The sequence below is a fragment of the Amblyomma americanum genome, chromosome 8 (genome assembly GCF_052857255.1).
Source record: "Amblyomma americanum isolate KBUSLIRL-KWMA chromosome 8, ASM5285725v1, whole genome shotgun sequence".
NCBI classification, from domain to species: domain Eukaryota; kingdom Metazoa; phylum Arthropoda; class Arachnida; order Ixodida; family Ixodidae; genus Amblyomma; species Amblyomma americanum.
The window spans coordinates 90,902,114-90,925,977 of record NC_135504.1 but is presented as its reverse complement, the minus strand read 5'-3'; the positions used below and the strand labels follow the sequence as shown (position 1 = coordinate 90,925,977).

Sequence of the window (23,864 nt, the reverse complement as noted above, 5' to 3'; positions counted from 1 at the left end):
TGTACCCATTGGAAAACAGGTGGGTGCCCGGCAGCGCAGGGGATCGAACCCAGCACCTCCCGAATGCGAGGCGGGTGCTCTACCACCTGGCCAACGCTTCGGTGTGAATCATCCTTAAAGAGTGCCCACAAGGTTGTCATAAAAAAATTTGGTGTTGACAGCGTGCATTATCCGCTGCCGCTGCGGAGATTCGTCCAGAAAGCCCACACGAAAGCGCAATCGATTCCGGACAAACTTCTGCGCCGATTCTAGAAAGTTGCATTCCGCGACGACAAACATGGCAGCACCCTTCGATGAAGGACGCCTCTCTTCGGACGGGATTCGTCGTTGTTACTGTCTATTTCTGACAGATGTTGCACCGGTCTTCCCCTTCGTCTCGCCTTCCCTAATAAAAAATGTAAGTGTGAGAAGCTTGCTTTATTTTTTTTGTTTAGAGTGACGATTCTGCCCCTTTTAGGCTCAAGAGAAACGTCGATTCTATTGACAGTGGTTCTCTTCCTAATAACCCGATGACGCCACTAGGCTGAACTACGTTGTACGTTGCCTGCGGAGAGAAGGAAGAAACGGCTGACCACTTGACACTTTTCCGTAAAGAGCTTCACCCTGCAGTGGAAAGCAGCGGGGCTGATTTATCGAATACAATGGGGTTTAGGGACGGTGAAGGGAAAGTAGATTTCAAGCGGGTAGAAGTAACCAGGCGAAGGCTATCTGATTGGTGACTAAAATCAAGGCAAGAGTAAAATTTTATAAGTCAAGGTTAGCTGGCTTTAGGCACCGCCTCATTTAAAAGGTTCAGCCCCATCCATCCATCCATCCATCCATCCATCCATCCATCCATCCATCCATCCATCCATCACCATCCATCCATCCATCCATCCATCCATCCATCCATCCATCCATCCATCCATCCATCACCATCCATCCATCCATCCATCCATCCATCCATCCATCCATCCATCCATCCATCCATCCATCCATCCATCCATCCATCCATCCATCCATCCATCCATCCATCCATCCATCCATCCATCCATCCATCCATCCGTCCGTCCGTCCGTCCGTCCTTATCGAATTACTAGCGTTAAAGCTTGCCTGCTCCGCACGCGTAGTAATCCTTCCCGGCCACGCATTTGCCACTGCGCATGCGCAGCTTCCCTACGTAAAACTGGAATACATCTTCATTAGTACGTCTTTAGTATGCTAAATTTCTTGAAATGGCGTAACGTCCCGCAAAATTGCTGCACTTAGCGTAACTGCGCAACGGACGACAGCGTCGATTAACCTCTTTTCTTGCCATAACAGTTTACTCCACGAGCAGACAAGCGGCGACGAGGTAGCCGTCACGTGTGAATGAGGCAGCATTTCGGTAGCCGCGAATTTCGCTCGCTCCCGCCGCCGAATGCCCAAGCTTGAACACGCCTTTAGGGTTTTTTGACGGCGGAATGACCCACTGTCCCGTGAACCCAACTTTGAAACAGAACCCTTTTCCCAAGAATTTCGCCCAGATGTTCGGGCCGAGCACCAGGCCATGAGAGACCTTGTACCCTTAAGAAAGCCACTGTATACCCACCGGCACTAGGGATTGAACACAGGACCTCCCGAAAACGAGGCGGATGCTCTACTACATGGCCTTCGCTTCGGTTAGCGTTTGAAACCGTACGGAAGTGAATGTTCAACACTGCGTTCAGTGTTTTTTTTATTGAAAATTCTACCGATTTGGAGTAAAATTTTTGCCCATATTCGACGAGAGTATGGCGCATGCTGCGTTCTCCGTCAGGAATGCGCGGGCAGTCCGACAGCATTGTGCGCGTCGTCACTTAGTGGCTGAACGCCTTCTTCGCCACCTGTTGGGCGCAAAGATAAATAGACCCATTGTTTCATTGTGAGGTGCACCTTTAGAAATTATCTGGGACGGAAATGTTACGAGTGACTAACGCGACATTATTCGAATACACACGCGAGCGCTCTATTCTACGCGCTCGGTGCCTGAAGCAATTTGGCGTTCTATAATATCCTCGCTACTACTTTGAGGGCATACATACGCTTGCTACACTTCTGAAAATTTTAGTAAACCGGCTTCTCGGGTGCGCGTCTTTGACGCCGTCGGTTTTCTGCTGTGTGCCGCAGACGGCTCGCACGCTCGATCGATCGAATCTCTGCACACAAGGATCACTGGGCCTGCACGAACGCCTTTCTAAATTCTGAAAGACAGCCTTTCATGCATAGAGAAAAGCAGCTTGGCAATTATCCCTGCCAGAATGGGCATGAAATACATTATTCCCACTCTAGAAGGCTTCAGCGCTGCAGCCGTAAATTCCTCGTCCGAAACAGGCGCGGTCACCACGGTGCGCGAGCTTTTTTCGGCGCAAGAAACGCCGGCAACACTTAAAAGCACTACATGAGCACAGCTTCATTTCGAGCCCCGAATCATTGGAAAGCACGAGAATGGTGCGACTTGAGAACGTAGCCAGATTTGCCCCCGCGCCTGTGATACGAAGGTTTTTCTCTTAAATCCTCACGATATGCAGGAATTTTGTGTTTAGAACGACTCGAAACTACTCCTTGCTCCGTCATACATGGTCAAGCAGTGGATAGAAAGCTTTCCAAATGCGATGCAACCTGGGGGTAAGCACTAATAATTTACGCACTTCTCAAAGCTGGCAGCTAGTTCCGGGTTGCAGAAATATCAATGTGCAGCAAGCATTTGTGAGGACATGCGAGGATGCTCTCCAACTGTCAAACCGCAATATGCCGTCGAAAACCGCAGCCTTGCAAGAGTCTCCTCCGATGCGCAATCAATAATCCGGAATGATCTGTCACGAAGTTCTATCAAATTCGACGCACAATTCTATTTTTACTAATCGAAGCACTCCCAGAACACACCGCAAATCCAGGATTAACCCCCCGCGTCGTACTCGTACCAAGCGTATGAGGCGGACGCGATGATTTACCCTATCATTGAAGAGTCCAATACGGTTGATATACCGCTAAATGACAATAACGAATGTGCAGATTCTCATACGGAAGGCTAGAAAGTACGACCCTGCTACATGCTTATAAAATTCGTTGGTTTGGTTATAAAGGAGACGAAATGGATCACAACTACAGCTGGATGGATGGATGGATGGATAGATAGAAGGTAGGAGCGTCCCATTTGAAACGGGGCGATGGCAGTTGCCACCCTGCTCAGGTTCTTTTCCATTATTTTTGTTTAACTCTAATGTAAGTTGTTAATAAAAGTCGCTATTTTCTTTATGTTTTACTACACTTTTAACCTTATCTCATCTCCCTGCTTTTGAGCCACCAATCTCCCAATCACGTTTGGCTAATTTCAACCGCAGATTCATTTACATGACCAAGGTTCTCTCTAGAGCTCAGCGCCTCCCCAAGCCGCAGAGTTTTATTATGCCAAACAAGACAAATCAACCGTGGCCAATGCATCCATGATTGCCAAAAGCTGGACACTAATCAAAGTTTGTGCTTAGATGTGTTGACAAGCCAACCATTGGCCATTCTAAGGAAGGCCAAGCATAGAAACTCTTTGGAAATGCCTTGGACCATGATAAGGCCTGCACTTTAACGCCATGCTAAATTCAAGAAGTTTCCTTGATTTTAGTCCAATCATGTTGGCCAATCAATAATTTAGCTTTTTCTTTGCACCTTTTTTTTCAGTAACTGCTGCTGCTTTTAGCTGCGTGGACCATTCGGAGATTTGTGAACTGTACAGAAGCAGTTTGCGGCCACCACTTGCCAAATATCTCTTATATATAAAATTCTTTTTAGGAGATGACGGTCTAAAAAAAAACACCAACATCACCACTTGACATCATGGTGCGAAATGCAGTATAGCAGCTGACAGCTTTACTGCAAAAAGACTATTGTAAAGAAAGTTGGAAAGTACCATATGGACCAGGCAACTAAAGGATTGCCTATTTTTTGGCAATCTATCACATACCACATGCATCTTTTTTGCAATCGCATTTACAGTGCTAATCAAATGTGAGGCAGCATGAATTCAAGAGCGGTTAGAACACAGTTTGCAAATGCATTTCTTTTCATGCTGTAATCTTATGCTGCAGTTGCATTTTGTATTCTTATGCTGCACTGAATGCCAGCAATCTGCAATGACTTGAGCAGCGACAGACAGCTCCATGAGACGTCTTGTATCTGGTTGAGGAATATTTTTCAGATAAACTAGAAAAAAACGACTGCAAATGCTGTAATGTAACTTTGTGCCATATAAAATTAATTAACTTTGGGCACAAAAAAGGGACTATAAAGCAGCCATCAAAAGAAAAAGCGCTTAATTGTGCATTCAACATCCCTCTATACAGGCAGGCACAGACATTGAGGTTCCAGAAGCAAGCAGACTTGCTGCAATCCTGCGTGAACAAGTGAAGCATAACCACCAAGTTCTAGATTTGCAATTCATCTGTAGCTTGTACACCTGCAATAGTGATGTTCTCAAAGTTATTGTTCCTGCACAAATGAATATCTGCACACCCGTCAATAATACTGTTTTGTACTGTTGCACACAACAGACGAGCACTACAAAATACACAGCCAAATTCAGTTTAAACTTTCCCTTCGTGCATTTATTTTTCTATAAATATTCACGTTGCACGCTGGATGAAGCCAGTCCGGCTACGCGACGCCTTACAATTCGGCCCCCTTCCTGGTCGCCTGATGTGAGTCTAATGTGAGTTCTTATTGTGAACCTTTTTCAAGTGAATGCGACATGTTCTTGAATTTGTGCAGTGATTTTAACTTATCCCAGCTTGTAACGCAGGCAACTCGAATTTCACCTACTGCGTCTAATATCCTCGATCTGGTACTCACCACATCGCCTGATTTTTTCCAGCCCATATCATACTTGCCAGGGTTAAGTGATCCCCTACTCCTTCATTTTGCTTTGAACTGCGCAGTTCCCCATCAACGTAACCACAGTAAATATATCCATGATAACAAAAATGCTGATTTTGATGCTATTAACCTTGAACTGTCTGTTTTTCTAGACCATTACTTGCTAAGCTTTCATGATCGCTGCGTGAATGCTAACTGGAGCCTGTTTAAAAAAAAGTTGCTGAGCTCACTGAAAAATATGTTCCACGCTTAGTCATCACCTCTAACCGTCAATCACCATGGTTCACTAAATCGTTAAAACGGCTCTGTAATAAGAAAAAACGCATGTTCCGCTCTGCAAAACTAACCGGTTCCCAAGAACGTTGGACTGCTTATCAGGCCGCGGCCCTTTAATATAAAAGTGCACTGAAGGATGCCAAAGATTTGTTTTTCAATGACACATTACCTTCCCTTTTGATAAATAACCGTGGGCAATTTTGGAGCGTAGTTAACAAAAAAGACAATTCATCCATCAGCCCTAAAGACTCCAGTGACCAACTAATTCATCCTAATGAATGTGCAAATGTTCTAAACAGCGTATTCGTTTAAGCTTTTTCCAAAAATCAGTGTTCGGTAACCCCTGCACATAACAGTGCTGACTTTTTACCGATGGATCCTATTGTCTTTGATCCTGCTGGAGTGGAAAAAATAGTCGAAAAACAAAAGGTTTTTTCATCATGTGGTGTTGATAACATTAGTTCTAAGTTCTTGATTAAAACCAAAGTATACAGCGCAATAATACTCTCTAACCTATTTCAGCAATCTCTTGAAACAGCATGTATACCTGATGACTGGAAGGTTGGGAAGGTGATTTCCTTGCATAAATCTGGTGATCAACATTCCCCACATAATTATCGGCCCATCTCACTTACCAGCATTCCGTGTGAAATCATGGAGCATGTTATTTACTCTCACCTTGCATCGTTCCTTGATTCTAATGCCTTTTTTACGGACAGTCAACATGGATTTCGGAAGTGGTTTTCTTGCGAAACACAGCTTTCAACCTTCACACATGATCTAAACTCATTCCTCGAGAGGGGTTCCGTTGTAGACTGCATATTCCTCGATTTCTCAAAGGCGTTTGACAAGGTCTCTCATCAACTGCTTTTTTTTAAACTTAGTAAACTTAACCTCGACCCTAACGTTCTTAGGTGGCTGCATTCGTTTCTCACTAATTGTTCACAATTTGTCACCGCTAATAATGCTTCTTCCCCTTACAAAAAAAGTTATGGAGTTTCTGCAGAATCTTTATTGCTCATTCGCATCACACCAAACATAATTTCTGTGGTGTTCATGTTGATGTTTGTGTGGAGGCCTTGTAGAAACCTTCCAGAAAATTTGCCGCCGATTGTCTGATGTGCACGTGCTGACTAATTGTCTGATGAGGATATGATGCATCCTCTGAGGAGTTTCTGGTGAAGACTTGTGATGAATTTTTGTGGAATGTTTCCAGAAAATTTGCCGCCGATTGTCTGCACGTGCTGACTAATTGTCTGATGAGGATATGATGCATCCTCTGGGGAGTTTCTGGTGGAGACTTGTGACGATGTTTTGTATAATGTTTCCAGAAAATTTTCAGCCGATTGTGTGATGTGCACGTGCTGAATAAACGTCTGATGATGATATGATGGATCCATTTGAGGGATTTTTGTTAACGATGTTTTGTGGAAAGTGCAGGTAATTTGAAGCCGATTTTGTGATGTTGGTGTGATGACCGATTTTGTTATGTGGATGTGATGTCTGATTTTGTGATGTGGATGTGACGCCCCATTTTGTGATGCAGATGTGGTGTCTGATTTTGTGATGTGAATGTGATGTCCGATTTTTTTGATGTGGATGTGATGTCAGATTTTGTGATGTGGATGTGATGCCTGATTTTGTGATGTGGATGTGAGGTCCTATTTCCTGATGTGGTTGAGATGTTTGATTTCCTGATGTGGATGTGATGTCTCATTTCCTGATGTGGATGTGATGTCTGATTTCCTGAGGTGTATGTGATGTCCGATTTCCTGATGTGGATGTGAGGCCTGGTTTCCTGATGTGGATGTGAGGTCCGGTTTCCTGATGTGGATGTGATGTCCAATTTTGTGATGTGAATGTGATGTCCGATGTGATGTGGATGTGATGTCCGATTTTGTGATGTGGATGTGATTTTATTGTGTGGTTGTGGTGTCCGGTTTCCTGATGTGGATGTGATGTCCGATTTCTTGATGTGGTTGTGATGTCCGATTTCCTGATGTGGATTCACATCCGATTTTGTCCGATTTCGTGATGTGGATTTGATGTCCGATTTTTAGATTTGAATGTGATTTCCGATTTTGTGATGTGTATTTGAGGTCACATTTCCTGGTGTGGATGTAAGTTTCTATTTTGTGGCGTAGATGTGATATCTTATTTTGCGATGTGGATGTGATATAAGCGCATAACGGTAGTACTCGTGCGGATATGTATCTTTAATCAACAGTAAAGTACTCCGTGAATGCATCCATATGATCACCAGAAAATAGATTAATGCCGCAGAGTACATTGACCAGGTATAAGTTTTGAGAAATTATTTTAAAACGGTAACAAATATCGTTACAAACTGTCCACGATGTCATTTGATTTCTCGGGAGACCATGGAGGAAAGGTGTATCTAAACGATTGTCCCGACACTCCAGGAAACTTGGAGCATGTGTACCCTGAAAAAATAAAAGAAAAACCAAGTGTAGAGCAGTTGTAGCATTGCACAAGCTCTGATTTCAGTTTCAAGGAATCAGGTCCTTGCTTTTGGCTCGGATTGTGGTTCAAGACCACAAGCAACATTTATGCAAAGAGGTAATCATGAAAAAGAGTGGAAGAAGCAAAATGTTCATTTTACTGCCATTACCATTTCACCCATTTAAGAGGAGCACAAAGGAACATAGAAACCTAACTGGTTAATGAGTGGAAGAACCAAATGTGCATTTCACATGCCATTACCACCTAATCCATTTACCACAAGTAAACATACAAACCTAACTGAATATTATGAAGACAATACGAAGACACAATTGTCTTCGTATTGCATGCGCCACAGCCGAGAGTTTTAAAGTTCCGATTATCACGAACTTTTCCAAAATGCAGCACGGTACCCTGCAGGTTACAACATATCGGGTGCTTTCTTTTAGCCACTTAATCTCTGACAAAAAAACAGGAAAAATGGAGAACCTAATGTATGCAAAGAAATATTACAATGTATCAATTACTTACATTCTTTAAATTTACTTGAGATGACAGTAAAATGAACCAGTACACATTTTCGCCATTGAAGTGTAAACTCTGAGCTTGCCTTAAGACTGCTCAGCAATGCTCCGACCGCAGAGGCCACTATGCTGAACGTTTTGTGGTAGTTGGTGCAGACTATTATTCATTCTTTCAATCTTCGCTGCCTCCAGGCGCAATAGTAATTTAAACTTAGCAATCTGATGTTGTCACTAGCCGCAGATGGCCGGAAGAAATAACGGTTGAACTACTTTTAAGCTGCAGTCGACCGCTGGCAAAGAGGTGGGTCAGTCTAGAACTGCCTCCGGCAACGGTGAAAACGAGCTTTGCCGGCTGAATCATTGCCACAAAAAACTGCAGAAAAGCTGTTTTTATGGCATCCTGAGTAGACAATGAGAAGGCGAATTTCGGCCCGGAATTTCAGCTGGCCGCCAGCAGAACATTCTATCTTTCCTTAACGCATGCTCTTTAAGAGTTACAAATATTTCATTTGTCTGTATTACATGTTAGCTCGAACTTTTGCTCACCTTTACATCATCTGTTAACCTCATCCGCCCACCTAATTTTCTGCCACCCCGTGCTACGCTTTTCTTCCTTACGAATCAAAGAATTTAGCAGGGGTCAAGAGGATGCAGCTAGCATAGGACCGGGTTAATTGGAGGAATATGTGAGAGGCTTTCGCCGTGGAGTGGGTATAGTCCGGCTGATGACGATGATATTCCTTATCCTAGCGGTCACTCTGCTGTCGGTGTCGAGGGTTAACCTCCACTCATCGCGATTTACTCGCTCCAGCCGTTAGCCAGTAGCAATGTTTTGTTCATCGTATGTCCACATTGCTTACCATTCCTGAAAAAAAATGGTGGTCTCCTTCCTTCAACATTGAATTTATGTTCTTTCTCAGGCAAGCAGCATGCTTTGTTCGCCATATATTATAGCGTTAAAGGTTACCGAAGTAAAATAGGTGAAGAGAATGTTGGGGATGACGAAAACCACACTTACTTTTTGTCTCTTGGTTGGCGGCTGCGTTCCGCTCTCGGTCTCGGTCTCGGAAGTGTTTGGGACGGCGCCTACTTCTGCTTCAGGAGCAAGCCGCGTTCTTTGCCGCTCCATTGCGCGCTCCGTGCCTGCATTTCATGCGACGCACTAAATTATGACAGTCATTCGCAAATGTGACCAAAAAGTAAATGATGACACTTACCGAAACCCAGAAGGATTGCCGACGCTGGTGGCTGGCTGGCTTCCCATTCAACCATCACCATAATGCCCCGCAGTTCTTCTATGGCGCTTTCTTTTGCTAGAAGCTGCATACCAACGTCAGCGTCTAAGGCGCGGATTGCGTACACATCCCATTTTTCTTCTTGCCATTTTACAAACACGTGCGCCATTTTGGAACCGGAGTGGCTGGACTCAAACTGAACTGTTGTCACTCTAGCAAACGAAGCGTGGCTCGAAAAAAACGCGACGGAGTCACAATCACGTGACGGGGGTGACGTAGCGTGTCTAAGTGCGGGAGTGGGGAGGGGTTGATGCGCAGTCACATGACAAGAACTGCGGAGTACGAACTACCCTACCGGTTCTGGGAGCTCAGAGCGCCATTTTTTCTTTTTTTTCTTTTAGAAAGGGGGTGGGAAGGTGAGCGAGCTTTCTCCTCTCAAGGCTAGAAGCGAGAGGGGAGCTGTGTACACCTTCATGCTATCTGTTCCGGCTCCCGCTTTCCATTCACAACGACGTTCTCCAGTCTCCCCACCAAACTAAGAAAACCGTAGCGTCACCGAACAGAAGCTTCTCGCATTGGTTTCCGAGACGTCCATGGGACCCGCCTGATTCTTCAGCGGGTCCGCGTCGACGGCCTATGCAGTACAACCTAACGCGCGTACTGCCTGTATGCATGCCGAGAGGAGCCTGCACCTAGAAAGCCGGCAGCGATAGCAAGAAAAACAACCGAGCTGAAGAAGCGCAGAAGGATATGCGGATTTGCTTCAAAGTGGAAGAAAAAGGAGGGGAGAGATAGGAGGGTGGCTGTGAGCACGCAGAAGGAGAGGACTTGGTCGGTCTGGCAATGATGGAACGAAAGTATCAAAAAAGACGGATATAAGGGAAAAGGAAGATGTGTTGCTAGGTTTTATGGCACATAATGAAATATTAAAAAAGAAACAGAAGACGGAATAAACGCACATTGTAAGAGGTGCACGGCGAGGTCCGGGAACGAGATACAAGAACAGACATGCAATTAAAGTTAGCGACTACAGTATTTCCCGATCAGTTTAATCCAGACGCCAAGGTATTTAATCCTAATGCCGCTTAGTTGTTATTATTATTAATAATAATAATATATAATGTGTTTTTCTTTTGTTGCACCGAACGGAGCAGCCGCTAAAAATCTGCTTCCAAGAGCAGCTTGACAGGGCGGCTGCCCTGATATTTGACAGCAGAAAATAAGCCACGCTTACATAAATGGATAACTATTGAACATTAGTGGTTTATATAAATGAATAAATAAAAAGGCAAGAAAGCGAATGTTGCCGGCCACGGCAATTGCTGTCTAATATCTTAACCACCGCAGCCGCAGCCGGCGGAGATTGAACAGAATTGTAAAGGGGGGTACAAAAACAGACCAAGGTAAGTCAGGGAAAATACTTAACAGTAACAAGGAGGAACACGTCACAAGAGGGAATACTGTTTCGCCAGGAATATATACTCACATAAACATTTCACGGATTAGTTTAAAGAGGGGAAGTACGAAATTTTAGCTGCTATTGATTGAGTATTGATTTAAAAAGGTAAGAAGCCTGAAGCGAAACATCTGCCCGCCATAGTTTGTGGAGGACCCCGTAACGTGCCAGCACTCTGAGTTGTGGGTGTCGTATGTTTTTATGTAGTCTTGCAGGGCCGCTATTAGTGCTAATGTGTTCTTTTTAGTGATGCCTTGTTTTTATATTCGCAAAAGCCTGTACTTAAAAAAGGTGTCATTTTAATCATTTTAGCTGCTTAAACATTGGTCCTATGTGCGTTACATATTGGTCCTGCATGCGCGAGCTATGATGCTTTATAAATTAATCTGGTAGCTCTTTTTTGAAGCATTACTTTGTGCTGTGTTCTGCTGTTTTTGTTGCCCCTACTAATGACCAATAGTTAAGAGATGAAAAGAGTGAATTATAATGGAGAATGTTAATGGAAAGCAGAAATACTGAACAGTCTCGGCGTAAGCAACAAATTGTCCGTGCTACTTTGTGTCGACTAAGTATTCTATGTGAATTTCCAACTGAGTTCCGCAGAGGATGCAGCTCCAGTGCTATATTTCTGGTAGTGGAAGACAACGGCCTTTGCTTTAATGACATTAAGTTTGTGCTGTTTTGCAAGCCCAATGGTCAGTTGCGGCCAAGGTTGTGTTAACAGTTTTGATGGCCCTATGCCTGAGCAGAAAAAAAAACGGTCTGCTGTCAGCAGAAATAATGTATTTCGCAGCTGGGTATATGTGGTACAATATCAATGATGTAGAGAATGAAAAGAAGGGGTCCTAAAAGACTGCCTTGTGGATTTCCCGAGATGACGGGCCTGACTACGGAGGAGAGACCATTCATTTCTACTTACTGCGCCCTATTGGCTGTTTAAGAACATGTTAAAAAGTGGGCTGTGCCACGTATGCCATACCTGTCTTGTTTATTGAATAACGTTTTGTAACTGATGTTGTCGAAAGCTTTCGAAAAAACCATGAATATGCCTATAAAGATTTTTTTTCTTCAAAATTATCTACTATATGTACTCTTTTTGAGTGAAAAGGCCCAGTAGACAAAAATTCGTAAAACCGAATAGAGCAGAATTTAAAATATTGTGATTAATAAATTACATGCATGCACGCGTGAGAATTGCCTTTTACAAACCCTTTTGAGAAGTTAGGATATATATTGGACGATAGTAAGGTCTTTTTTATCGCTTGTTTTTTTAAATATTGCCAACCTCTCAGACTGCTCGTTGTGTTTTAATACGCTTTGATAAACATAAGTAGAAAATCGGCCAGGCAGTTCGATATATCGAGAATAATACATTTTACTGGCTTTATTTGAACACCTGCACCTCCCACAGATTTGCTATTGATAAGACCGTTGCATGCCGCCAAAACCTCGCCATCTGAAATTAGATTAAAAAATATGATTGGAGTTCCCGTGTGAATAATTGCTCAGTAGTACCCCTTCACAAGATATTGAAGTCAGGGCAATAGAAGAAAAAAGTCGTTCAAAACGTTATTTCCCTCAACTTCTACGCCACCGGAAGTTTGGTAATTGGTTGTGGTATATATTTCCTAGATTAGTTCACAATTTCTTACAGGTCACGTCAATCTCATAATACTGTTGTTTTGCAACTCGAAGCTGCTTTGTAACTTTGTTTCTAAAAGACCTGAGGGTTTTCAACGCGTCTCGACATTTCGTTTTTAGTGGCTGTACATTTTGTCGCCTTTTTTATTCGGTTCAGTAGCGCATTGCTGATCCCAGGCTTACGATCTCGCCGTAGGCGATCATGTATCGTGTAGGGTGTTTCAATATTATGGTAAATTTATCGTACTCTGCTCCAGGATTCGTTTCATTCAAAAATTCGCTGCAGTCCGCGCCGAGTATCGGTTCACGAAAGTCAGAAAGCCTAGACGGATTGATTCCCCTATCAGCACATCGTTTTGAGATCCTTTTTAAATTAGGTGCACGGTTAGCAAGCAGAAAAATATGCAGGTGATCGCTAATTGTTACACTGATTACTACAGACGTTAAGTGACCTTGGTTATAATTTGTATTGAAAAGATCTAGCAATGTCTCTGTTTCTTTTGTTACTCTCATTGGGTCAATTGTAGCATTCCTACAGCACTGAACATTGAACGGCCTGTCTAGTTACCGCATTGCAATGCTAGCGGTTTGACAAGAGCTTAGTATTAGGTCGCCACCAAGAACAATACTGAATTTGTAATGATTCAAAAATTTAAGAAGAGAATCCAGAAAAGGAAATAAAACACTCATATTGGCAGAGGGAAGGCGCAATAGCACACAGAAAACACATATAAGCCGAATATGAGCGTGTCTAATAGCGGGCGTTGACAACACAAATTTCATCAAAAAGTTCACATTGTAATTCGTTTTTGACGAAACAGCAATACGCTACCACCTCCTTTAACCTGGCGATTCAAGCTATATCTCTTGAAATATAGTATATGCCGAATACCCCGTCCTCCAGCTCTACAACCATGTATCCGCGAACATAAGAGCACGAAACGGCATCACCTTAGGAAGAAAACATTCGATATCATATTGCTTCCTTCTTCGTGAACGCACGGTCAAATTACCTATGTTTAAAGATTGCTGGGAATTCTCGCAAAGAAAAACGAGATCCGATGTACAGAATGGGCTTTGCAGAAAAGAGGCATTAGAGACTACACATATTTAGAATAGGGTGACGCCGCTACCGTCTAGAGTCATAAAAGAGCGCTAAATTCATGAAGCGTACTTCATTCGTTTGCATGGCGATAATTGTAGTAGCACTGCCCCCCTCCCCCCGGTAATTGTCCTGCGTCTACGCACTGGCTTCCCGCTATTACCCTATGAAAATGATGGTGATAATGAAATTTTTTAACCTAATTGATAGCGTCGCCCTATTATAAAAGGTAAATGAAAAGTAGACAATAACTAGACAAATGTCGAAATGGCTTCTACATCATGAGTTCGCAAGTTTTATGACATCCTCTGCGCTACGTACGGATGAGAACAGCAGTGTCAAATGCACGTCGGCCGAGTATTATACCATTCAGCACTTGGTGAGAGTGCGCGAAAGTGATAGCCATTACGCACCGGCGCTGTCGAGCAGCTCGCACCGTGGCATATCTCCTTTGTATTGTCCTAACGGCAGCTAGCTATTACTCTGAATAGACCGAGTCATTTCGTAGAATGAATTAAAAGTCGTAAAAATGTCCTTTCATAATGAAACTTGCTCCATGCCACGCGACAATTCTTTATGACGCATATGCATTTCATAATCAACATCATAGCTATGGTTGCAAAAACGACATGGCATGATTCTAGAGTCACGTGAGCCAAGAGAAATGACTCCACCAAAACCTTTCCTGTAAAAGATAGCCGTATTGCCCAGGGAAAACTATTTCATTGCTAATACCAATCTTGCTGGGTCGCTAAAGGCCCTCATCTTTCCGTAAAATCACGTGACTATAGCGTTTCGAAACATCTATAGTCTTCTAATACTCGAAATTAACAGAGACATTTGATACCATTATTATAAGTGGGGAACATCCGCATCCTTTCGAAGTTTAATAGTATCATGAGTCGTCATTAAACTACCTCGTCGTAGCAATAGCCTTATTAAGTTCGAAGTAAAATTTCGTCAGCGCACCCCTCGTAATTAGGCTGAGAATGCATGACGCAAAGTTGCAAGTGATACATAGTCATGTGACAGGACTACCAGCAAATCACAGGCATTTTGTCTTAGTCATCACCATAGCACGGTGTGGCACATCTTATCGCAGTAAATGTGTGATGTCATGGTGCGAACTGCGACACTGCCGTTATGTAATAGCTGACAGCATCGCGCGCTTTATACACCGGCTCCTTCGGTTGACGTGCACGGTGGTATAAATACCCATCCCGTTGTAGTAGACCAAAACTGTGATGATCATAATTATCATGTGATCATTAGGTCTCTCTACGTTAAATACAACTCGTCGATAACGCATCTTCGAAATTTGTAGACCACGATTAACTCTGGGCGGGACGGTGATGGAAAAATGCCACGCTCTCGCTTGGGTTAATTTGTGTGGCGCCTAGATTAAATTGGTTTGTAGTTCTATTAAATACTCTTGCGCTTGGGTAAAGTTCGGCGGGAAATACTGCAAACGTGATGCAGCGTGGAAGAGAACAGATGAGAGTGTTCTTCATAGATTTCGTTCCAGCTCTTGGCTAGCTAGTGTCAGCATGCCGCTGACGTACATATTGTTCGCCCAGCCAAAGGAAAAACATTCCTTCGATTCGTTGCGCTGACTGCTTCGAGGCTCGGACAGAATGCACTTTCTTCGAATTAGTGGCCGGAGGAATGCAGACTCCGACGTGAGTGCACCACGCCTGCGAAAAAACGAGAAACCAGTTGTGGCCCCACGACATGCCAGAAACACCGATTGTACACAAAAAAGGGGAGGACCCCTCACCCCGAAGGGAAGAGAAGGAGACTCACGCGGCCGAAAATAGAACGGACGGGAGGGAGACAGAGACACAGGTGGACACTGAGTGGAGGTAAAAAGCTGCGCTACCGAGAAAAAGACGAAGATGAGGCAATTGACGACTATTAATGATTTCTTAGAGTGCTGGATAACTGGGGACAGATTGATGTTATTTTTTTGGATATGGCTAAAGCTTTTGATAAGGTGCCTCATTCAAAGTTCCTTTAAAAATTACAGTTACTTGGTATTCCGTTTTACCTTATTGAATGGGTCAGAGCATATTTTAGTGGTAGAACTGAGTGTGTTTATGTGAGTGGTACTCTTTCTGAATCCCTTCCTTTTACTTCCGGTATTCCCCAGGGTAGTGTGTTAGGACCTTTGCTGTTTTTAATATATATATAAATGATTTAATGCATGCCATTCCTCCGCCTGTGTCAATAAGATTGTTCGCAGATGACTGCGTTGCATATAAAGAAATAACATCAATTGCAGACCATTTTTTGCTTCAAGAATCTTTGCTCAAAATATATCACTTGTGTAAGGAATGGAACATGGATTTAAATATAGATAAGAGTGTTCTTCCCAGAGTTACGAGAAAAAAAGTGTTAGTCATTATCAATACTGCCTTCACCACAGCCACATTAGAGAGGTTTCAAAACATAAATATCTAGGAATTACTCTTAACAACCGATTAACCTGGGACACTCATATTTCTGAGATCTGTTCAGCAGCTTTCTCTCAGCTTTGTTTCTTGCGACGTAAATAAAACATACTCCTAAAAATATTAAGCTTCTGGCTTACAAAACTTTTGTCAGGTCCAAACTTGAATACGCTTCTGAAATTTGGGACACGCACACCAAGAAAGATTTCTATCAATTAGACCTCATCCAGAGGAAGGCAGTACGTTTCATTTTTCATAAATATAGAGTGTCTGACTCTCCAACACAGCTCATGAAAGACAATAACATTCTGTTTCTGCGTACACGCAGAAACGTTAACCGTATTTCTTTCCTTCATAAAATTAGAGCTGGTAAGCTTAGCATTTATCCCCTTCATTCATGTTAACATAGTACATGTAATTCTTGCGCCCTGCCGTTTATTCCTTTCAGCTTATGTGGTAGTTCAAACAGACCTGGTCTGCGTGGTATGCTTGTTTGCGTGGTATGCTTCCTTTTATGCTTACTTTTATTCTTTGCTCATAATTTCGTGTTAAATGACTGTTAATTTGTTTGATTGTATTTGCTGTAACCTACTGATTTGCGCGAACAATATCTTTGTTCACATTTTTGTGTTACTTGTGACTGCTGTTCTTTTGTTATTTTGTCTATTGTACCCCACTCCCCTCTGTAATGCCCTCGGGCCCTGAGGGTACTGAAATAATAAATAAATAAATAAATAAATAAGCAACATTTTGGTGGCATCTGCAATGCAGGATTCTGTTGTCTCAAAGAGACTGCGTGTAGCACCTGCCAAAACAGAGTACAAGCGCACCAACGCCATAAAATGAAGAAATATCGACAACAAAAAACCAATTGCCCCGCTGCTGTGGCTCAGTGGTTAGGGCGCTCGACTACTGATCCGGAGTTCCCGGGTTCGAACCCGACCGCGGCGGCTGCGTTTTTATGGAGGAAAAACGCTGAGGCGCCCGTGTGCTGTGCGATGTCAGTGCACGTTAAAGATCCCCAGGTGGTCGAAATTATTCCGGAGCCCTCCACTACGGCTCCTATTCTTCCTTTCTTCTTTCACTCTCTCATTTATCCCTTCCCTTACGGCGCGGTTCAGGTGTCCAAAGATATGAGACAGATACTGCGCCATTTCCTTTCCCCAAAAACCAATTATAATTATATAAAAACCAATCGGCCATAAATAACCGTTCAGAGGGAACAGATACACTGCAAACTGTACAAGATGCTTCACTAACGATTGAAGCTAAGAAAACAAATTGTGGCTGCAGGACACAAGGTGAACGAACTGTTGTTCATGTAAAGCACTGAAAGAAAAATCAAGTGCGTCAGTGACAGACCTTTACGCACAATTTAGTGGCGGTACTGTATACAATCATGAAAGGGCGGCACTCTTTTTTAAAATTTTGGTAATAGGTTTGAAGGTGCGGCCTATGCATGATTTACAAAAAATATAACCATGTTTTTCCAGTTATCTAGTTCAAAATTAGGGGCACCTGATTTATGGCTGTCGCCCTTATATGAGATCGTAACTTAATTTGAATGCCATGGGGCTGGTTTTACTGGTGCCCTATATACACACCGCGCCTATACCACCACGCTAAGCATTGCAGCCACTATCACAGGGGCAGAGTATTTTGTGCTATACATATTAAGAGACTTTTTTAATGCACGCTCTAAATGTCTGCACCACCATGTCCAAACAGTGTTGGTAAAGGTAGGAGGTTCGGCATACACAATGCTTGGTCCTTCACTAATTATTGCCGCTAATCCTGTAAGCAGGCACTTCAACATGGAGATACACTTGATGCCACAACACAGACTGACATTTGAGGTAGGTTAGCCAGCATGTTGCAGAAATGGAAATTAAGGAAGAGACCAAAATCCCAAAGACATAAGTGCTACATCTTTGGAGCTTTTTCCCACTTCCTTGTTCTGTTCTGTCCCATTACATCTAAGAACAACACATTCATGCACCTGCCATGAAAATTAGCAATAAAAGAAATATTCATTGCACCCCATTTGCAATTTTTCTGCGAGAAATTATATCAGAGTATGCATAAAATTCATATTATTTTCAGACCCACCTGTTGGGTCAAAATTATAGGGCTTCTTCCTAAAAAAACTCTAAAGACAGTAATCGCCTTTTATGCAAACTTTAGCAACCGCTTCAGCAGCATGCAGTGCTGAATGAGACTGTGTTACTTTGTCTCTACATTGGCAACACATACAGTTTTATCAAGAGATATGGCGATCTTTTTCAAAGCCCATTCATCCTCCATACCCCCGCCGCACAGTAGCGGGCTCTGGCCTCACGTGGATGTGCGTTATGTGCAGCGTCCCAAGCACTACACTTCATCTCTGCTGCATGCCTTGCTGCCTGCAAGTGTTATTTCCATTCGCCTCCAGTCTTGACTATGTGACGAGCTGTATTTGCGAATTAAGCGCTTCCATTTGTGACCTTCTGCTCGCTAAAATGGCCCATATAATCTAGAAGGCCCTGTTCCTGCATAGAGCCTTAAGCAATCACTGCAGGGTTCTCCCAGTGGTAGAGACTGAAACGCTCGCATCTACACATGCCTGGCCCTCTCTCCATGCCTTCCCTTGTGCCTATCACTTCCCCATGCTCAACGTGGCTGACTAGCTAGGCCAAACTGAGGAATGTTGCACATAGTTCTTGGGGTAGTAGCACCTAGTAGTAGCTAGGCTTTACACTCCCACCAATCATACTATTCTAGTTTATGGACAGCAGCACTTACCAAGACGCAGGCTAAGAATGTTGTTGAGGCTCTTGAAGCGATGCTTTAACGAGTGTGCCCAGCTGCGCTGCAGGGCAACAGTTTTGCTTACTACCGCCTTTAAAATCATCCGCACAGCATCTTTAGGATCCGTGCCCCTCTTTCAGGGCAAAATAAGCGACCTGGGAAAAAAAGAAGGCTGCACTGAAGTTCAAGCACATTATGCTCCTGTAGCGGTGCGGTCCCTGCCAATTTCCTCAACCACAGGAAGGGTTATGTGCACAGATTTTTCTGTGTTCAATGTTGAAATCCATGCATGTTTTCTTTAGTCTGTATCTTCAGGCACCAAACATTTGCTTGAGTGTTTTCTTTCAATTGATACCTTAGACCTTAATATACATGGCTCAGCATAAGATACTTGAATACGAGACCGCTAAATAAATTATAATTGTATTTCACCTTGGTGATGTTTTGTCTTCACAACCAAACGATGGCTGTGTCATGTATTTGACCTTCAGGTCACGTGAGGCGTGAAAAAAATGACAATATAACTGCTGATATGCCATTTCTTGTCATCCCAACTCTTGAAGCAGGCTGGTTCAAGTGTTGTAGATGATTAAACCTATGCATCACTGTTAATATTGAAGGTTTCTTTATGCCTCACACAACCTAAAGGTTCGCTACAAATCAGAGCCATCATTCGGTTGCCTAAATCAAAACAGCATGAGAAGAAATTGAGTTATAAATTATTTAGCAGTCGTAGGCGAATACCATGCAGCCGTTCATGTATTGTAATGTCGAACGCATCATTTGAAAAAAAATAACACACAACTAAAATTAGGTGTCTGAAGTCCTTTAACAACACTGGAAATAAATAGCCGGGGTATTTTATAATAAGGTGCCTACAGCCATGGACAAGAAGTTTTCCTTAGATTGAATATTTTTCACAGAAATTTAATTACTGCTCACATTGCATCAGGCATAAAAGCTCTATGCAAAGTTTTGTTCCTACACAAATAGTTATACGCTAGATCTCTCAAGTAAAATGCTCTGAAGGATTGACTACATACCAAACACTGCAGGTGCTGCTCATCTTACAGGTAAGCATTAAAGTAAATAAGCTCCTCCAGAGGCGCTACCGGCAGACCAGGGAAGTCTACTGGCAGCCATACAGCAGCTTGGTTAGACCTGCCCCGCTTCTCATTGCGTAGGTCATTCACTGTCATAAGGACGTCAGCAAGCTTCTTAAGCACTTTTTTTTTTCATAGCCTAGAATGTGTAAAGGAGAGATTTGTTTAGGCACTTCTCTGTTTAAGATCTGTGAGCAACACACGTAACGAAAAATAATCTGTCATCACTTTATATCTTCATTGCTGCTGTTCCATGGTGCTACCATTGAACTTTACTCATTGTAGAACCTCTAAAGACGCTCTGCCATACTGCCATCATCTCCATAAGCCATGCACTTGTCATCTCTGCATTTCGTATGTACGCCCAACATATCATTAACAGCATTGTGGCATGATCTATTCCAGTTAAAAAGAGCTGTGCATAAAGTTTTTTTATTTCTGAACAGATTGAAGAGGTACTTTGTGATTCAACATTGCCTGTAACTGTAGGAAATCAACTCATGATCTGTCATCTTTTTCTGGACCACAAAACAAATTGAAACCTCAAAAACCACAAAACAGATGCATTTATATTACCATGTAACTGTAAACTGGAATATATGCTTGCCGTTCTTACAGAACTGACGCCGGTGCAGCCTTTGAACTGCGTCAAAAATTGCATGTAATGTAGCGGGTTGGCTTACTTCCATTGCAAATAAAACAATATCCTAGTGTAAGCATGATTCTGGTCCCAAAAAATTTTCACATAGCGAAAGGACCCTTTGATCACTTTCGCGTCGATAACTTCTCACGCTGTGGTTGCTGTGAGGCACCACTCAAGGAAAGCACTCCCACCAAAAGCTGTCAAAATCCTCAGCCCTGCCGTTGAATACGCACATTGTCAGCATATGAAAGCCAACAGTCACTGAAACAAGGTAAAGCATAGGGGAAATTTTGTCTTTCCATTGCAGTGTTCATCGGTCGACAACTAGTGGTGCAATTTCCCTGTAGATGGTTTGGTTTGGTTTATAAGGATTTAACGTCCGAAACCGAATCAGGCTATGAGAAACACCGTAGTGAAGGGCTCCAGGAAATTCGACCACCTGGGGCTCTTTAACGTGCACTTCGCCTCCATCGAAATTCGACCGCCGCGGCCGGTATCGAACCCGCGTCTTTCGGGCCGGGAGCCGAGCACCGTAACCACTCAGCCACCGCGGCGCCTACCTTTAGATGAAAAATGTTTATACTAATAATTTCTCACTGATCAAAACCACCATAAAAAATGGCCCTATATGCAGCTCCTGATTTCAAACACTGTCAGCTTCTTTCATGCGAGTATTGCAATGAGTCCCTCATTCCAATACCCTTGTTTGCTATCAGCACTTTCTATGTATGACTGAGGTTAAGCTTCCTCAAATCTGCTTGGCTGCTTGCTAGAATCCAGATAGTGAAATACAGATTTCATCAGTGCTGAAGCACTTTCAGAGTGCCAAGACGAACAGGTGAATAACAGTGAACATAAATTTTATTCAAATTGCCATTCTCTAAAAATAAAGGTAACCTAACATATCTTGCTGGAATGCTGCTGTTTCTGATGGAGCCACTCAGGCAGCCGCTGAACTGGGGGTGCAGCCTGCCGAGCTGTTACAGCCTCGCTGGGTCTGGACATCGGAATGGGAAGGAGTTCTTGTTCCATGCAGGCTGTCACAAAATGCAACAGCTACATACACTGCACTCATGACAACTGCTCGTAACAATCCTGTCAGCTCCATACGAATTTAAATTGTTGATATAAAGTATTATAGATCACAGCTAAAAAGCAGTGGACTTTTTTTGTTTCATGCTTCTCCTTAGCACATATGTATGTCTCTTAGAAGTCAGTACAGAAACACTTAAAATTTGGCATAAAACTATTCCTATAGTTTAAATTATGATTTACCTGTTAAGGGCACAGTTTTTACTTGTTATATTCTTGGTGCATTTTCAACTCGGTTGCCGATTTCTAGTAGCCCTACCTGTCAGTTCACAACAGTGAACTTGTGACTGCACTGGGAGTGGGCTCAACGGCTTCCGCACATGTGATGTGGTAGGAGCTGGTGGTGTTGGCGGCGATGGCATCCATCGAATTGGTTTTCATAACAGTGTTTTAAGAAAGTCTAGGGAGTGAAATAGTGACCATTTCTTAAAATTAAACAAATGCTGCAAACATGCATCCAGGAAAATTGGAAGAATAAAATGGGCAAAAATTAGTGCGCAGTCCAAGTCAGCTCCTGAATTTACCATTTATAACGAAGACACTGGGGGTTGTGTACGTTATTTTGCATGGCGGCGCAACCTCCGGAACCTCTTCATCGAATTTGAAAGTAGGCACCGCTTCCTAACTTTACGACAATGCCTCTCATTATAAGCCTATCAAGTGCCTCCTTGAAGGTATCTAAATTGGCGTGCAAGCCTCAGTCATCCGTCAATGTTATTTTTCTAAAAATAAACAATACCTTTGGTGGCGACGACTAACTTCATGGAGGCCCCATTTATTATATATTGACATCTTCGAAGTCATTGCCGTGACGGCACCCAACTTTGTTTTGACCGTAGGCCAAAATGCAAATGTCGATGATGTATCCTTCAATAACCATGTAGATGGAACCACATATGTGCTCTTCTCATCTAAAAATTCAACCAAAAGTTGCCTAGGAGAAACAGTGTTAAAACTAGATATAAAAAATCAAGAAAGGCTGCAATTTCTCTTTGCAAGCAAGTCTTCATTGCATCCAGTTTTTGCGTGAAATATTGGAAGGACTGTGCAGAAGGGAAACCAAGACAAAAATATTCTCTGCCAACACTGGCTCAGTGTTCGATTTAAGAGCGGTAGCAAAGGGACCTTCAAGTGTTTACATTGGTGTGCTCTGCAAATGTGGAGAAGTCCAAATGCAAACATCCGCGGATGTTTCCTTCCCGTTACATTCCTTTTAAGGCACAAGCAGCGCCATATACCTCATGGATTTTGCTCTACTTTTGCGATTTACAGCCACCTTTGCCATATTCGGTATATTTGCTCGTCATATCAGTTAATAAATTTTTAAACGTGTGCATCACAACATGATGAATCATTTGACACCATCCCGATCCCTGCTACCGTCTGAAGTAACTGACGTCAATTTAACTGAAGTCTGAAGTAACCGTTATGCAATCTTCAAAGAAAATGTTTTTTGCATGCTGATTCTAAATATGTAAAACAAGTCCTTGCGCACTTATGTAATTTCTTGAGAGAACTTTCAAGAAAATTTGCTGCAAGCAACTAGCGAAAATTTATGCCATTGGTTTGTCTTGACGCCAAGGAGTGCAATGAAGGTAAAATTATCATTCTACCTATCATAGAAGTTGAGTTATAAGATTTCTAATTTGCCGCTCCAGAAACCGATGTACCCACTTTTCTTCCCATTTACGAAGCAGCAACTTCGAAACCCTAAAACTCAGCTTCTGCTACAGACAGGATGATAATTTTACCATTATTGCACTTCTTAATGCCAAGAGAAACCAACGGCATGCGTTGCAGCAAGTTCCGCCCAGGCAAACTTTTTGAATGGTCTCTACAATTGACTTGCATAACATATTGCATAAGTGCACAAGAACTTCTTTGGTATGAAATTAATTCTTTAAATTAAATAAAATTATTTCACATATTTAGAATGAGCACACAAAAATACATACTCCCTGAAATTTGCACAATTTATGATTCATTAAAATTTTTTTTTCAAAAACCAGGGTCCTCGTTTTATTGTAGAAAATTTTAAATTGTAGTTGGGCTCAAAACATACGAAAATGTGGAAAACTAGCTTTTTTCCACATGTGAGGACCATACTCTTGCAGGCTATGTCAGAAGAGCCATAAGGCAACAGCTGCTGACAAAGCCCATGACCAGCAAAAAAAAGAAACAGTGGATGAATTGCATGGATGGTTATACAGGCTTTCAACATGTTTAAAC

General features: G+C 42.7%; 1 protein-coding gene across 1 annotated transcript; it reads right to left on the bottom strand.

Annotated features, from left to right (window-relative positions):
- Positions 1-1,773: 1,773 nt before the first annotated feature.
- Positions 1,774-9,700, bottom strand: LOC144102603 (uncharacterized). Its single transcript, XM_077635830.1, has 4 exons — positions 9,344-9,700; positions 9,145-9,269; positions 7,520-7,583; positions 1,774-1,844 (listed from the first exon to the last, which is right to left on the bottom strand). Exons 1-4 carry the CDS (start codon positions 9,528-9,530, stop codon positions 1,774-1,776), a joined length of 447 nt encoding a protein of 148 aa, XP_077491956.1. The 5' UTR covers positions 9,531-9,700.
- Positions 9,701-23,864: the final 14,164 nt, after the last annotated feature.